The sequence below is a fragment of the Oryctolagus cuniculus genome, chromosome 2 (assembly GCF_051225735.1).
Source record: "Oryctolagus cuniculus isolate XC-2025 breed Fujian yellow rabbit chromosome 2, ASM5122573v1, whole genome shotgun sequence".
Lineage (NCBI taxonomy): Eukaryota > Metazoa > Chordata > Mammalia > Lagomorpha > Leporidae > Oryctolagus > Oryctolagus cuniculus.
The window spans coordinates 174675207-174693221 of NC_142868.1; the positions used below are offsets into that span (position 1 = coordinate 174675207).

General features: G+C 43.8%; 1 protein-coding gene across 17 annotated transcripts in view; it reads right to left on the minus strand.

Annotated features, from left to right (window-relative positions):
• Nucleotides 1-2074: 2074 nt before the first annotated feature.
• The window catches only part of LTBP1 (latent transforming growth factor beta binding protein 1), a 446285-nt gene continuing 430344 nt past the window's right edge, over nucleotides 2075-18015 (minus strand). For all 17 annotated transcript variants that reach the window (XM_051843010.3, XM_008254559.5, XM_089326552.1 and 14 more), the window contains 3 exons: nucleotides 8162-8284; nucleotides 4137-4286; nucleotides 2075-3081 (listed from right to left, as the gene is read on the minus strand). In XM_051843010.3, coding sequence (XP_051698970.3) covers nucleotides 2900-3081; nucleotides 4137-4286; nucleotides 8162-8284 — 455 coding nt within the window. In that variant the 3' untranslated portion in view covers nucleotides 2075-2899. The remainder of the gene's footprint in view (nucleotides 3082-4136; nucleotides 4287-8161; nucleotides 8285-18015) is intronic.

Sequence of the window (18015 nt, forward strand, 5' to 3'; positions counted from 1 at the left end):
GCTGTGTCCCTGCCTCTTTAGGGCCAGTGAGTTAGGAGCGCTGCCACGGAATCCTAAATCTCCTGTGTGGGCACCTGGACTTTAAAAGTAAACTTGCAGTAACTTCTGGAAGGCGCTAAAGTAGCTTATCTATCTCAAAACTATTTTTCCTATGATGTGAGAAAAAGTCTGTGTAACCAAAGTGATTTAAAAACTAGTAAGTCAAATTTAAAGCCTGTGCTTTCAGACATGTATAGGCATTTCCTGCCTCATGTCAGTAAATTCCAAACATTAAATATTCCATGTGAAAATGCTAAGAGGGGCGATGCTGTGGTATAGTAGGTTAAGCCACCGTGTCGTTAGCATCCCATAGGGACTCATGTCTCAGCTGCTCTTTTTATTTTGTTAAGATTTATTTGAGAGGCAAAGTTACAGACAGAGGCAGAGAGAGGCCTTCCATCTGCTGGTTCAATCCTTGGATGGCCACAATGGCCAGTGCTACACGGATCCAAAGTCAGGAGCTTCTTCCGTGTCTCCCACGTAGGTGCAGGGGCCCAACATTTGGGCCATCTTCTACTGCTTTCCCAGGCCATGGTAGAGAGCTGGATCAGAAGTGGAGCAGCTTTGACTCGAACCTGCACCCACATGGGATGCTGGCGCTGCAAGCGGATGGCTTTACCTGCTATGCCACAGTGCTGGCCCCATGGCTGCTTCCAGTCTAATCCAGCTCTGTTTATGGCCTGGGAAAGCAGTGGAGGATGGCCCAACTGCTCGGGCTCTTGCGACGATGCGGGAGACACACAGTGACAAAGGCAGAGTGACAGGCAGGCAGGGAAAAAGGAGGGAGAGGGAGAGGGACTGACTAGACAGAAGGCACTGGGAAAACGTATTCCGAACAAAAGACTTGCTGGAACGTGAACACATTTCTCTTGCATAAACATCGGCTGCAAAATGTCGAATGACAGAGAAGATAGTAAGATTCTATTAAGCTTCCATATTAGTTTTGTATTGTTGTACGTAGTGATCTTACAATTCTGTGGGTTAGAAGTTGACACAGGTATCACTGGGTTGGAAACCCAGCTGTCAAGTCGTTAGGGAAGAATCGGTTTCCTTGCTTCTCCCAGCAGCTGTCCAGAGTCCTTGTCTCATGCCCCCTTTCCACTTCCTCCGTCTTCAAGGCTAGCAGTGGCAGTGTGAGTCTTGCTCACTGCATCTGACATCTTCCAACTTGACACCTCCCTCTGCCTTCCTCCTCTTTTTGAGAGCCCTTGTGATTACAAGGCACCCATGTGGATAATTCAGAAGAGTCTTCCTATTTTAAGGTCAGCTGATTAGCAAATTCCCCTATAAGCTAAATTCCCTTTTGCTATGTAAGGCAACCTAGTCACCGGCTCCAAGAATGAGGACATCAGCATATTTGAGGTGTGATTATTCTGCCTGCTGCAGGTGTTAAAAAGCAAAAGTCTGTCTTTCAGGAAAATGTTCAGTGCCAGGTTATCTGCTGGGTGGTACATTTGCACTTAGTTTGTAAAGACTTGGATGCTTTTAGTAAGTAATGGGCTCTGAGTACCAGTTTGTTAGGACACAGTTGCATTCCCACGGCGGTGTGTTAAGTGAGCAGGGACTACAGTGCTGAAAGCTGTCACTGACAGCTGTCACTGTGATGTGCTAGAGTCACCTTAGCAAAGTAGCACTGGCTGGCTGGGTGGTTTAAACAGTTTATTTTTCCACAATCCTTGAGCTGGATTCCCCCCAACTGTACCCCCTCTTCACCCAGGCCTCTCATTGGGTTTTCACATAGTCTCTGCATCTGACCATGTCCTCATCTCTCCTCCTTACAAGCTCAGTGATCATGCTGGGTTAGGATCCCTGCTAATGATGACATGTTTCTTTAAAGAACCCATCTCCAAATTCATTCGGAGCATTAGGATACATGACATTTAGGGGGAAGCAATTATGCCATAAAATATATAACAAACTTCATGATTAACTTGCAAGACTCTACACTAATATAGACCCACGGGTGAAAAAAAAAGGCAGGAGAGGGGCTATAACTTAGCCAAAGGCACTCAATGACAGTCACTCTCAGGTAGAATTTTTTTTTCTACAAAAATGGTGATTTATTTTGCTTTAACATACAACGGTAAATATACTGTGGGATCATCAAGTTCTTAAAAATTTTTTTCTGGGCTTTACATATTACAGTATCAATGTAAGCTCATAAATTCTTCCATTCCAATGAAGGGAAGGGATCCAATTGACTCCTGCTAGCAGCTTGGCTAAGAATGGACATGAAAATCAAACAATACACCAAAAATATATAAAGCACTTTTTTCCAAATGATATAAAAGTTTTGAAACAAAATCACTGCCTGCTCCACAGGACAGACAATTTGAATTTTAAAATTGCTCCAGGCCAGGAATAGCAGAACCCTGTGTAACAATACTTATAATACACTTGAACAATCTTTTATTCAAGACTTTTGCACTTGATATTAAAAAAAAAAAAACTGAAGAAAAAGAAAAACAGTAGCCAAGAAACTGCACAACCAAAAAATGAAAATTCTATAAAATATTTCCACCACTATTTAAATGCCAAATTTAATCAAGCAGTAAGTAAAACACAAAACAACATCATAATACAACCTTCTATTTAAAATAACAGCACTGTTCCACCTCTTTTCCACTGAATTTTACATATGAACAGACTATATATACTGGTTTTGCAGAGAAATGTCCATTTGGTCTGTCACACCAGCCAGGCTCACACCAAATCCTCTCATCTTTGGAGGATGCACAATTCCATGCTGTTTCCATGTTTCCAACATTCCGAGTTGGGTGCAGTGTCTCAAGTATAATACATGTCTCCCTTTTCCTTTACACAGTGCAGAGTATATGGGCTTAGGTTACGCAGATTCTCTTCACTCCAGGTCACTGTCTTTCTCTAAATTTAAGGCGGTGTTCAATGGAGTGCAGTAGTTTGGCTTGTCAGAAGGTACGTAGCCTGGCAGACACAAACACTTGTAGGACCCCTCGGTGTTAATGCACTTGGCGTTCTTGCAGAGAGACATCCGGTTGTTCAACTCATCACATTCATTTACATCTGCAATAAACCAAACCATGCAGGTGAACAGTCCTTAAGGTCACCCCGTGAGGGAACATAACCTCCACCTGCCTGAGATGTCGGAGTCCCCAGCAGGCTGCACCCTCCTTCCCAGTATTGCCTGTGTCAATCACACAGGCAAGACAAAGTCTTCTTCATATCTTAACAAGGGGGATCATTCCCTGATAATCCTTCCTTGTCATTTAACATAACATGAGCATTCTGTTAGCCTGACGCTTTATAGTCAAACTTCAAGAAAACTGGAGGGACTGTTACTTTTAATGTCCTTCAAAATGCTTGAAAATGTGTGTTATGGAAAATTACATAGATTTCAAAACTTTTTGCACTCAAATAAACTTATTTTTTCATTCAATTTACCTACAAGAATTAACAATTGTCAAAAGGAACAAAAACAGAACTCTCTGAGCTTTCTTTGATGGTCTTAGATTTCTTTCTACATGGCTTGCGCTGACTTCCAACACCTTTAAGAACCCACGTTACCTGTTTTCCAGACACGGTAATGCTAACAAGTCAAAGTAGACAAAGGACTGCTGCAGGACAGAGGAGAAAAACTTAAGAAGAGGCAGGAGCCTTTTTGCCAAGAGGGCACAAGGCCCTAAAGCACACCAAGATTCCCACAGAGTCACTTCAGTGGAAGAGGAAGGGCAATTGGAAACATGGTTTCAGGAAAAGTGCTATCCAAAATAATTCTTTGGAATCATCTTTTTTTTTTTTTTTCCCAAGATTTATTTATTTATTGCAGAGGCAGAGTAATTGCCTAGGACATTGTGTTTTTTTTCTCCATATTTAAAAAGGAACTTTTTAAAAATAATGTGGAAAAATAGGCAAAACAAAAAATTTACCTTTTTTTTTTTGAACCATTTTAGAGGACATCCCAATTGTACGTCTCCAAACCCTTTCTCACCCTGCCAAGCTGAAACTCTGCAAATCTACCTTTAGATTTAAATGTACACAAGTGGCTGTGATCTGACCCCTGAGATTTGAGGGGATGTCAGGAAAAGGAGAATTTCCCAGATGGCGTTCATCATGCTTACCGATACAGGTCATCTTGGCCATATCCAAGTGGTACCCGTCAAAGCAGTCACAGGTGTAGCCTTCCTGGACCCGCACACAACGCCCATTTTCACAGCCATTGAGGATGCCACATTCCTCAGCCTGCAACTCTTCAAAGCTATTTAAAAACCCTGGAAAGGACAAGTGGGAGTCAAGTTAGCAATCTTCAACCTCCTGCACAGCTTTTTAAAACCATATTAGGTTAATACGGAACATATCCATTTACAATATTAAGCATAAAATAGTTAAAATTCACTGTATGTTGTACAGACATCTTGACTTCAGATGGTCTATATTACCATCACATAAAATGAGAAAATAAAAGCAAAAACCAGATGCTTAATTATTAAAAGCTTTTATGCCAAATCCCTTCATCTCGGGAGGGCAAGGGTCAGAATAATGGGGATGGAACCAGTGAATAAGGCGCCTATCCGAGTTCAGTAGTTCAAGACCAGAGAAAAGCCAGGGTGGTCTTGCCAATGCAAAGTATGTCAGCTCTGACTTTAGAATGAGCCTTACATAAAAGGGCTCTCAGGGGAACAAAGGACAGACAGTAAAGGAAGCTCAAACCATCCTGATAAATGAGAAAGTACATCACACTTGTGCTTAGAAAACCGAAAGTCCTCTCTACGGCCCTTCCACCCTCACCATGCCCAATCTCATTTGATCTCAGAAGATAAGCAGGGTTGGGCATGGTTAGTACATGGATGTGGGAAAAAAAAGTCTTTTTTTGTGAAAGCTACTCCTTTGATTTTCTTAATAGTTATTTTCAAAGCAATTTAGAGCTAATACCTAGAGTTTAAGTAAGCACTGTGACTGCTAATCTATTTGCAGAGATGAAAGTTGTAAATATAAATCCATGGTGCTGTCATGTTATCCTTTCATCTCCTTTCTGCTATCCAGCTGCACCACAAATAAGCACCAAGGAAACCAAAAATACAGCTGTTCCTCCAAGCTGGTCTGTGAAGTAATTCCCCTGTGGAACTGCAGGGGGCAGCAAACTATCATTGCTTATGCAGGCCCTAAAGATTTAACTCAAATTTTAAACATTGAGTAATACTCCATGATAGGCCCATTTAAGAATGTTAAAAAGAAAAATATTACAGGCCATAAAGAATATGAGAGCAGATACCCAAAGCCAGCTAGAGAAATACCGAGTTAAGAAATTAAAGTTTCAAACAAAAATATTTACAAATTCCATGAATTCCATGTAAAAATCATTTTCTTTTTAGAGCTAGTAAAATGTCTTTTATTACAGAAATTAAAATTGGAAACTCCCATTGTTTGTCCAGCAGACTTTCTGAAATACTGCTTTCGGTTCTAGAGAAGTCCACAGACTGTAGTCCCAGGTCCAAATCTCATTCTGTATCTATTTTTGTAAATAAACACAGCAGCTTTTGTGATACTCTCGCAGAAGGGAAGAGCTACCCCAAGGAACATACTTCTGCAAAGCCTCAACGCTGCACTAGCTGGTCTTTAACCGGAAAAAGCTTGCTGACCTCTGACTAAGAAGCTCTAGTTTTAGCAACACTGGTCTAACCGAAGGTCACAGAGGAGGCAGACCATACAGGTGAAGAGAAGCCTCTTCCCCTCCACTCCAAGATGCACCATGCCCGTAGGATCATTCCTGCAGCAAGACCAACAGCCCTAGCTGTGGCTCAGAAAACTGGCCGGGAAGGGGAGATCTTTCCTTGGAACTTGTAAGACATTTAAAGGTCATTCCAGAGCCAAAGCTTGGAGGTCTTGGAACTGCATCTCAACTTGTTATGTTGCTAGATAGGAAACCGATAAGACACCAACATGTTTATTTCTTAACATTTGCAGTGAATTAAAGAGTTTTAAATCAATGTCAGTATTACAATGAGGTACATAAACTAGAACATTTCAACATAAAAATGTCGGGAATTTGAACTATAGTGTGATAGAGGCTCTATCCACAAACCATGGGACTATACTTAAGCTGTTCTTTCTAGACTTAGGGACAAGCTGGGCTTTCAATCTTAATGTTTCTCCTTTTTTACAAAGTATGTGTATCTAAGTTTTACATGCACAGCCTCTGAGTGACGCAAGAACCTAGAGTAAAAATTAAGATGCTCATGGTTATATCTGTCTTCCGTTTTTTTTTTTAACATTCATTTATTTATTTGAAACTCAGAATTATGCAGAAAGAGGGAGGGGTTTCCCATGTGGGTGCAGGGGCTCAAGGACTTGGGCCATCTTCTGCTTTCCCAGGCCATAGCAGAGAACTGGATCAGAAGTGGAGCACTCGGGACTCAAACCAGTGCCCATATGGGATGCTGGCACTGCAGGCGGAGGCTTTACCAGCTATGCCACAGCGCTGTCCCCCCCCCCTCTATTTGTGAGCTCATTCAGGCCCAAAGCAGTGCAAGGTTAGGTGCCAAGGAAAAGGAATCGTGCTGCTATCGTGCTACCAATGGTGTCTGAAGTCAGGAGAGCAGTTACCTTTGGAGAGACATGGGAAAGGACACCAGGGGCCTTCTGGAAACTGGTAATGTTCATGACCCGGCCAGGGGCTGCAGAGCTGGGTGCTGACCCATCTGGCTGCAGTCACAGAATGTGATTTTCATGTACGAGTGTATGTCAGAAAGCTCATGGAAAATGGAATTAAAAGTTAACATGCATCGACCATGAACTTTTTGAGGTCCCCTTGTACATTTAAAAGCATTTGTAATTCTTTGTGATGATCAATACACTGGTACCCTTAAAAAATCTTTTTGACTTTGAATTGAAACAGTTCCTAAACGCACCCACCAAGCTCTAGTTGCTCTAGAGTGAGTTCCTATGCAGTGAGCACTGTGCACAGGTGACAGGACTCATAGAAAAGGCTTCGTGTACAGTGTTAACCCAGCAATATCGCTCAAGTCCTAACCCCCAACTCCTAGATCCACAGCGATTCTGTGTCTTAACATGGTACAATGACAAGTGGGGCGCTAACAAGACTCCTGGAATCCACATTTCTCTATTCCTGTTCTTGACAACTTGCTGTCTATGAATATATCACCTATTCTTTCAGACTTGGGTTTGTGACTATGTATTTGGAAGTTCTGATTTCTGCCATTAAAAAGTGAGCTTGTACGTGGGGAGGCTTGCTCACACAGGATGCTCTGGTCACACACCGGGGGACAGTGACCTCCGAAAGGCAAACACTACTTGTGCACTTGGACTCTGCGCATAGATCCAGGACAATCCAGCACACACTATTTCTTACTTAATCACCTTGTGAGTATATGTGCAAGAGCGCAAGGTTTGTTTGTTGTTGTTGTTTACAGGCAGAGTGGACAGTGAGAGAGAGACAGAGAGAAAGGTCTTCCTTTGCCGTTGGTTCACCCTCCAATGGCCGCCACGGCTGGTGCGCTGCGGCCAGCGCACCACACTGATCTGAAGCCAGGAGCCAGGTGCTTCTCCTGGTCTCCCATGGGGTGCAGGGCCCAAGCACCTGGGCCATCCTCCACTGCACTCCCGGGCCACAGCAGAGAGCTGACCTGGAAGAGGGGCAACCGGGACAGAATCCGGCGCCCTGACCGGGACTAGAACCTGGTGTGCTGGTGCCGCTAGGGGGAGGATTAGCCTAGTGAGCCATGGCTCCGGCAGAGCACAAGTTTTTTTAAAATACTCATCTTGTTAGAGTTAACGTCTGTCACTTCCTTGAATCAAAAAAAAAAAAAAAAAAAAAAAGGCGGCTTCCAAGCAAACCTTGGCCCTGGAAGTAGACCACCACTGAGAGAACAAAATAGATGATTTTGCTATGGAAATTACGACAATAAGATCATTTTCTTTAAGAGAAGTAAACATAGACGCGGCCCACCAGCAAGATGAACCACGGAATCTGTGGCTGTCAGACTAGAGCATATGGAAGAACTACCCATGCAGCTTGAAAAATAGACTTTCTTAACAGCAGGTCTGGGCTGCGGCCCAAAAATCTGCATTGCTAACAGATTCCCAGGAATCACATGTATCTTTCATCACAATTCACGAGTTTGCTTACGGTCCTGAACGAAGTAGGGGTCAGCTTCGGGAGTGTACTGTTCACTGAAGTCAACCAGGGCGTCTCGTCCGTATGGCCGCCGGCGTCCTGCCACTGGGATGTTACACAGCTGGGCGTAGTCATCTACGAAGCAAACAGTGACCAACATGAGACCCCATCCCTGCTTGGCAGCTCCTGGGGGAACCATTCGCAGCTCAGAGCAAAGGGGGATCCGCTAGGGCACAGTCTCATACCAGCCTCCACCTCCCATGCACCACTGCATGTGGACTGTGTCTAAAGATTTTTCTTGAATTTGAGATGGCCAGAGAGAGGGAGCATTCACCCACTGACTCACTCCCCAAATGCCTGCAACGGGGGTGGGCCAGGCTGAAGCTGGGAGATGGGAACTCCGTCCAGGCTCCCCATATGGCATGTTAACCTGCTTCATCAAACACCCACCCCAAAGACCAAAACCCGTAGCTAACTATTGACAGAACATGAAGGAATGGGAAAAATGAGCCAGGTCTTTGGGAAGAACAGCTTCCCAAACCCATCTGATGGGTTTGAATAAAGCTATCATTAAAGACACTTTTAAGGTATAAAAGTTACTCTATGGGCAGGGACATCTCCACTCACTAGAGAGGAAACTATAGACTTCTGGTGTCCAAAAATGACCTGACACTGAGCGAGGATGCAGCTCTGTAGGCTGCATGAGCTGTTGGCCACTCTGAGGATGTTTCAAAACGTGTCCACGTTTCGCAGCAGATGCATATGTGGGAGTAAAACCGATTTTGCACCCAAGTCAACTTATCTTTTAGTTCTATTTTCCACAAACTTTTTGGAGACCCTTTCTGTTGTAAACTCATATTCCTACATGTCCCTTATGAACAGCATTACGGCAATGTTGATTACAATATAAAGATGGTGTGGTGGTGGCTGTAACAGCAGCTAACAGTTGCAGCAGGCTCACCGCATGTTAGGCATTGCTCTAAGCATAGAACACACATTATTCACTCAAATACTGACACTACCTTATGAAAGGGCTGTGCTAGGATCTTCAGTTTACTGATGTGGAAACAAAAGCACAGAGATGTGGCAGGGCCAGATCTGTGGTCATTACTGGAACACCATACCGCACGCTCTTAACATTCTCTATCTCCCACAACCGTCCTCCTTCCTTTGAAACTCTTAAATATTAGTTTGAGAAAGTGCATCCATTTGCTGGTTCAGGTTCACTCCCTGAATCCTCATACTGGGTTAGGCCATGACTGCATCTGGGAGCTCAACCCAGGTCTTCCCTGGAGGTGGCAGGAAGCCCCTGCCTCCTAGGGTCTTGCATTAGCAGGTAGCTGGACTCAGGAGCTAGAATCAGGAACTGCAGTGTGGGATGTGGCCATCTTGACTGCTAGGCTCAGTGCCTGTCCCTCCACTGGCATCCCTGTCCTCTGCTTCTCTGAACCCCAGCTAGACTGACTCACCTGGTTATTTCTCGAGGCCACGTTCCCAGCCCAGGCTGGGTCAGCTCCACGGCCATCTGCCTTCTGAACGCCCTGCAGTCCTCACGGGCTGCACTCAGCACATAGATGTCCATGTATTGTAGGCTTGCAAAGCTTTCCAGCAATTATGAGCCAGGCTCTTGCCTACATTTAGAAGTAGTCATCTAGGGAGGAAAGCTGGAGCAAGCACAGCTTCATGTTCTCTACATGCGTATCACAGCACATAGCCTGTTCAGATATGTCCATGGGTGGTGGAAACTCCGGGGCTCCCTGGACAGCCCCAGATCAGGCAAGACCAAGCTCTCGGGGCGGTCTCACAGGCAGCAGCCCCCTGGCCTGGAGAGGCCCTGTATTCTCATAATCAGAACAGCGCCTAGGCAATCATGGGAGTGCGGAAGGCTCTCTTTCCCCCACTCCTACTCACAGGACTTGAGGAACGAGGGTGAGTGTCCACGTGCGCTCACGTGCATGTACGCACACACACAAACACACAAAACTGCACAAAGAAAGTGTCAGGCCAGAGAAGACCTTGAACCACTAGATAGCGAAGGAGCCCGGCTGCCCCTTCCTAAAATTCTCCTTACGTGGAGGCCTTCCAGGACCATCTAGGCCTCAGACGTCCCAGCACTTTAGTGTGAAACCATTAATTTCATTTAGGAAAGAGCTGAACCTGGAAAAAGATCCTTGCCTCAAGAAAAAAAATACAACTTCAAACAGAACCCAAATGGTTGTCAGTTCTGCTTAAAGTTTGAGAAAGAAGACTGAAGATCTCCCTGTGAGAGTGAGATTGCTGAAATATTTACAAGTTTCAAGAGCTGAGGTCATCTTTTCTCATGACTTTTTATATACATTTGTCGTACATCTGAGAGGGAGACTTGTTCAGTATTTTATATCCAAGCAACAGTTGTGATCAAAAATGAATATCAAAGATGAATTAATTCATGGGCTTACTTTGTAGAACTAAACCCAGGGTGGCTGCGCATCCTCCTTGGGACAGCTGTTAGGGACAACTGAAGTCCCAGGGATGTTGAGTGACACACTCAAGGCCTGGCCAGGGCTGCCTGGGGCTCAATCCATGCTTGTCCCCTTGGACCACAGAGCCACAAGATAGCCTCAATGCACAAAGCTCTCACCACTGGGCAAAGGCCAAAGGCAAGGCCAAGTGTGAGAGAGAAAGGAGAAGCAGCAAATTCCTAGAAAAAGTGACACTTGAACTGAAACTAGGTGACAAGGAATTACCTTACAGGAAAAGATATTCTGGATTAATTTTCAAAAGCACTTTTCCAAAGACATTGAGAAAGGAAACTACATTGTGTTTGGGTTGCTGAGGGGCAGAGCAGAGGAATGGGCAGCCAGCACCTCTAGGACTTGCCACATCTTCTCTCCCCTCTTCAGATCCCAGAATTTCTGTTTTTCTGCCTCCCTTTCTCCACTACACTAACATTCCAAGCTCCCAGACAGTTTGGTCAGTTATCAAAACATCATTTCTGCATTATATGTACTCTCCTTTGTACTTGAAGATGTGCTGTGGTCCCATCAACACCAGGACATGTATTTTGAGTTATTTTTCTGGGAGCATGGATGGGTCTGTCCTAATCCATCCATGCTGCGCCTCCCGCTGCGCACATCTGCTCTGATGCTTGGCCAGGGTCAAGGGTGCAGTGAGCATGGAGTAATGGAAAGAACGTGGACTTGGGAGGCAGAAGCTGGAGCCCAAGCCCTCACTGCACCACTTTCCAGCTTAGCAATTTTGGACAAGCCTCAGTTTCCACATCTGTCGCATGGGCATAGGAAGTCTTCTCCGTCTACCTGTGCATTAATGATACACACAAAATGAGGTTCTGTTGTGGAGCTGCTCACAAATGTTGGAGTACCAAGAAAATGGAGGTTACAGGTTTCTCTTGTAGGTTAAATCACAGTTTCTGCTGAACATCTGGAAATCAATATTTTTGAAGACAGTATTGGAAGGAAGGCAGATATAAGTTTTAACATGAACAGACCCTGAAGGTGTTTATCAAGTGGGCAAAGAATGGTGGGATAAGATGGCTAGTGGTCTCCAGGTGTTTTTAAGTTTTGCTTCAACATTATTTGCTTCAATATTATTTGTTTTTAAATGGATGGAGGCAACTCTAGCTCAGTAAATAGAGAAGAATGTCTTCATGGAGTCCATCTCCAACAAGACATAAAAATTGTTGGCTGCCTTGGCAAATTCAGTGACATACTGGTCAGTGATTAAGGCCGAACAAGAGCATATTTTAACACTAGACCAGGACTCAATGGATAGGGAAAAGCTGAATGTTCACGGCTGCATCGATCAGAAGAGTCTTGAGTGGAGGGTAGGTTTCCAGAAGTGTGTTTCACCACCTTTTGCGGGGACCAGTGGGAATATACAAAATATTCCCATGAGTCTTGGGCAAGGTGTGCTCTCCAGGATCCTCTGAGCAGTCCAACCAGAAACCACGCTAGCTTGGAGGTGCCGGGCTTCGGGTACCGCTAGTCATTGCTACAGTCCAGTTTCGGGGCCAGCAGTGTATCGTGGTTGGCCGAGGGTACAGAGCCCAAGAAGAGCAAGTTCCTGATCTAGTTCCACATCTTCCCCCCGAGAATCTCCTGGCTGCCGCTTCATTCAGTTAAATGTGTAGTGATGAACACGTATTTTCTCTCCCTGGAGCCTTTTTCTTTCTCCAAAACACTCTTTGCTTATTGGATCAACAAAAATGTATCACCTGGTTGTCTGGGGCTTGGTGCAGAGGAAGAGTTTTGCTAGCAGGCCTATCCTGGGAGGCATACTTTGAGAAGCAATAGCATGTCTGAGCTTCCATACAATGCGTCTGTAAAGGATCTAGCCAGACACAAATGTGAAATGAATCGGAAATGGAAATATTCACACCAAGTCCCTCCCCGCACCCGCTGCATTCCCCACCTCCCCAAACACAAATGCTTAGCTGTTGATCAAAGCTACGAGAGGCATGGGATGGCGAGGGGGCGGGGAGAGGACCCACCGTCACTAAGTGGTCTAAACGAGATCCATGCCACCGATCACACCAATTTCCTGCCATGGCAGATTCCTGGGACAGATGGTGCTGCTTTGATTTTTGTTTTAAATTGGAGAAGAAAAAAAAAAGTTACCCCCTGGAGCCAATGGGTCTGGGGCCCCTGCTGTCAGCAACAATGGGAAGCACATGACTGTATCCTGGCAGGAAATCTCCATTCTTGATGACAGACACATCTGCGGGGCTGGTCTGGACAGTCGCATGTCACAATGCCACTCTGGCATGTGGGGAACCGGGAGGTGAAGGTTTAGTAGTGACTGAGGCAGCTTAGAGGCAGCTGCTTTCAGAGATGAAGAGGCTGTATTTCATTCTCTATCAGGGCTGGGAACTCATTTCGAACCGTATGTATGAAATAACCAACGACCAATTCTTAGGAAGAAAAAAAATGGGCCATGTTGGACTCAAATTTCTAGACCAGGTATTTTCTTGCTCATTCAACCACCTCATCACCTGATGAGCATGTCTGGGGAACACACAAGTAGGGAAGGGAAGCATGGAGGGAATGAGTAGGCACTTTTAACTGAGATTATCAAAAACTATGAAATTTTTAAAACATTGGGTATTGCCAGGACATTCCAACTAGCGCTGGCAAAGGAAGTGAAAGCAATACTCTGCTCAGTATTGTTACAACACAGTGGAGCTGGACATCAGCTTGGGGATCTGTCTACTTTGGTCTTTTAAAAAGAAAAAACATTTACCCACGGTCCCTAGTGAACAGGCAGTAGCAGTGCTTGCCTGAAATCACAATGCGCAGTGTTGCGACAAGAACTCCACTGAGAAAGGACCTGGAGGCAAAAGGCATGGGTTCTAGTCCTGGGCTCTTCCCTTGCTCATTCTTTGGTCTGGACACGTGTCTCTGAGCTTCAGTTTTTCTACTGAATGGGGTCAGGTACTCTTTGCTTTGGTTGTATTAAAAGTGATGCGTTAGCGGTTTCATCCAGGGACACGTTAATTTGGCCTCGGGTTGTATGAATGAATGAGAATGGATTTTGGACAGGGTGGGCTTTGGGGGGAGAGGAAGGATGTCAAGAATGAGAGTGCCCTGGGGACCACAGAATCACTGGCTCAGGTCAGCCGGGAAGACAAGTGGAAGCTTCACTTTGCCCACCTCACTGCAGACCCTCGCCTCCAATCAGGAACAGAGCAGGGGCGAGGGCAACTCCAGGAGTCACAGGAGTGAACAGCGCATAAAAGTACTAGGTGAACTAAAGAACCGTGCAGCACTGGCTGCTGTGCGTCCCTGTGTAGAACAACTGAAAAGAACGCTGGCTGATGTGACCGCCGAGCTCCCGGGTGCTGGGCAGGAACGTACTTTTTGGCACACACTGTGTGTAACTTGTCAGATCCACCTTTGAGATAACTGCACTTAGCTCCTTTTGTTTCCAATAAGAAAACTGAGCATAACTTGCCCAGGGTCAGGTGAGGGATTTGAACCCAAAGTGGTTTATCTGCCACACCACGTTCTTTCAACCCTACAGCTGCCCTTCTGGAACCTGAATTAAAAATGATAATGTTGAATACACTCCCTGGACCTCGGGCATCTGGGAAGTATGTGGCCCAGCAATGAGCATTTGTGACTGCAATTCCAGGGAGAGTAATAACCGCGAGTGTTGATGAGCTCAGCCCCGCCAGGGTCAGCTCTGTCATTAGCAGGATTTGTGTTTATTGAAAGTGCTCGATTTATTAGGTGAAAGAGATCAAATTGCTGAATGTTCAATTAAATGGTACTTGTCGAGGACAGGGAAGTAATGAAGTCTAAAGTCTTGGCAGGGTTTATCTTCTGTGGGACTCCTATAAATATTAATGCTCTACAGAAACTCATGGCCAGAGACCAATCGGGTTCTCTCCTCCCCCACCCTGCACCTCATGCTACCCTTTGAAGTTCAGTTACACCCGGCATTTCCCATCAGAATGCTGCTTATTCTGCCAGACCCACTGAAGAGATCTGTTGGGTACAAGTGTCAAAAAAAACGGAAGATCTCTGGTTTCACAAATGTAGACCCTTGTACTAGTGTTAAGTTAGGCCACACATGAAAGTCTTTAATCATGATTGACAATTTAGGATTTTCCTAGTAAGGACTGCAAGAAAAAAGGACTCTGCATTTCTAAGGATCCAGGGCTTGGGAAACATGATCGTTTTTAGACAGCTCATGGAGGTGTGGGCATTGAGGCTAACCCTTAAGGTGCCTGAGTTTGACACTGAGCTCCAGCTCCTCACCCCAGCTGCCTGTTAATGGAGACCCTGGGAGGCAGTGGTGATGGCTCCAGTGGTTTGGTTCCTGCCACCCACGTGGCGAACCGGAATTGAATTTCCAGCTGTTGGCTTCAACCCTTTGTAGGCATTTAGGGGAATGAACCGCTGGATGGGACTCTGTCTCACAAATATATATAAAATTGGTAAAGTTGGGATTTGGTGAAAAATGGAGTTAAAAAGTTCATTTTTATGTGAAAAGTCTTGAAATCCATGCACATGAAGGGTCTTTGAAAAGTTAATGAAGAATGTGTATTATGAAAAATATGCATGAATTTCAAGCTTTTTTTTGCACAAAAATCTTAATTTTACTTTTTCATGAACTTTTTGGAAGCACTCTCGTATATCATTAGGTCTTATATGCAAGCAATCTCAGAAGAAATTTAAAATGTGGTACCTCTAATATCTGATAAGACTGAACAATACAACGAAATCAAATAGGAAAATTCAAGGTGTTAATTTGCAGCTGTAAGGAAAGATACCCTGCTTTTTGATTATCACTCAAAAGGTACAATCTGAGAAGGCAACAATTTGGAAAAATACATAATATACATAGAGAAAAAAATGAAGTGATCTCCTTTCATCTTTTTTTCATTAACCCAGTAAGAGTTACTTTAAAATACAGGTATACATGTGCATAAGAAATGTTGTATCACACTATAATCATACTAAACACCATTGAAGTGTTCATTTTATGTTATGTGAATTTTACCCCCTCCCCAGACCAGAAAAAAAATAAAGAAAAAATGCAGGAGAAAATTTAAAAGCTCATGTATATTATGTATTAAATGAACATAATGGAAAAAATATTCCTGGACTTCAAAAATCTTTTGCAGTAAAATAAAATCTTTGAATTCTATTTTCCCACAAAATTCATAAAGTTCCCTTGTATGAAGTCTGGAATTGATCTAACCTTTATATTTTTTACTGGTAAAGTAAGGAAATGGGCCTAGATGATCCCTAAGGTCTTTGCTAAGTCTGCATATTGTATGATTTAAAAAGAAAACATTCTTAATATTACTTGTGACTGTAATATGAGGTAATGACCACTAGATGGCAGTGGGACCTTCTGGTGGTGCCCAGTGCCCACCTGGATGCTTCCAGAATGACAGATAAACATTGGATTTAACAAAAGCAAGCACCGTCAGTATAACCTCCTTATGTTGCCTTTGACCCCCAAGGGAGAAGGGTTTAGAGAAATCTAACGATCAAGTCAGAATAAATTTTCTTTTTCTAGAAATAACTTAAAATGTCAGGATATAGATTTTAAAGTATACTACAGTGCTTGAAAAAAGTTCAAGGAAAACATTACTTTGGTGTTAAAAATTTTGAAAGCAATGCAATTTTTTTCCTAATTTGCAAGCTCAAAAATTTGAAGGCTCCTCATGATTTCAGCAGTTTTGCACCGAAACTTCTGATTGATTCCATTTTCCATTAGTTTTTGGAGCTTCTCACATTTTAACCTTGCTTATTAAGTTTGCAGCAAAATATTCTAAAATATGTTCAATTCTGATTAATATTCAGGAAACCAAGATAATGAAATAACAGATATCTCTGTATCATTATTTGAAGAGTAAGTTCTAGGTCCTTAATGTAATACTAAAATATAATAAAATGCTAAAATACCAAAATACCATTAAAGAGTACTATTCATAAAAATGTATTCCACTCAATAATAGCAAGACATCACTGTAAAGCAGAAAACAGATCCATCTTGAGATTCTCTGGTTCTGTTTTAGGATTTCTTCCTATCTTGCTGTTGATCATGATCTAAGATGACTCTCCTCCCACCTTCCCTCCTGGATCTGTTCACAATGAGACACTCCACCAGAAGTTAAGAGCAGCCTTTCTCAGGCACTCAAATGACCACATTAACATTATGCCCCAGGGTTGAGCAGTGCACACCCAGCACAGTGGTTCACAGCACCTCTGCCTGACACCGAGACTTGAAACTCAGAAGGAAGCATAGAGAAAGTTTCACTGTGTCGGGAGCCCTCCCATTGAGCTAATTTTCTGCAATGGCTTATTTCTAAAAGCACTGGTTATTACCTTCCTAGCTTCCACTACCTACCGACAGATGCAAACACAAAAACCTGGTTGCTTTCTAGAAACTTACTGCAGGAGAGCAGATAAACTGAAGTCACTCCCCTGCCTGGCTCGGGCGGAGAGATCCATATTTAAAAGACATAGGCAGTCGGCAACTTCGTTGTAGCCATAGTTGCCTTACAAAGTGACTTAAGAAGAGACCAAAATAAATACATCATTGCTGGAATTCCAAACCTCCAACACAGAGCAGGGCCTTCAACAACTGTATACAGTGATTTTACCAGAGTCCCATTCACAGTTCATTTTTCTTAGAATCCACTTCAGCTAGTCCTAACATCAAATTGGAAAAAAAAAGAAAATTTTATTTTAAATATGTGGAAGTAAAATGTCCACTAAAAGGCAAACCATAAAGTACAAGACTACACTGAAAGAGAAAATTAAATGCTCACGCATGCTCTGACTAAACTGCTTAGACCTCTACTCTAGAGATACATTAGATGGCTTATGAATTCAAAGTGTTGCTTTTGGTAATCAAGTTGTTTTACCTGCACACCTTACTTTTTCTACTTTGGCACTTAGAGTCTAAGAGGCCTTTGATAAGATGATAATCTTAATGAAATTTGTTCTCTTTCCAAAGCAACGAAGCAAAGCCAAAGACTTTCCTAGAATTTTCATGTAATAGAGCTTAGGAAAATCAGCAAGTATAAAGTGGACATTCGAGAGCAGGTGTTTAGCCTAGGGACATCTGCCTCCTACACTGGAGTACCTGGGCTGGACACACGGTTCTGGCTCCTGACCCCAGCAGTCTGTTAACGTAGACCCTGGAAGGCAGCAGTGATGGCTCAAGTCATCGGTCCTCCCTTGCCCACTGGGGGACCTAGGTTGAATTCCCAACTCTTCTTGGCTTTGGCCCACCCCTATCCAGGACAATTTGGGCATCTGGCTTGACTTGGGGCATTACCCGGTGGATGAGAGCTCTTTCTGCCTTTCTAAGTATCTTCAAAACACCACACAACTAACACTCCAAAG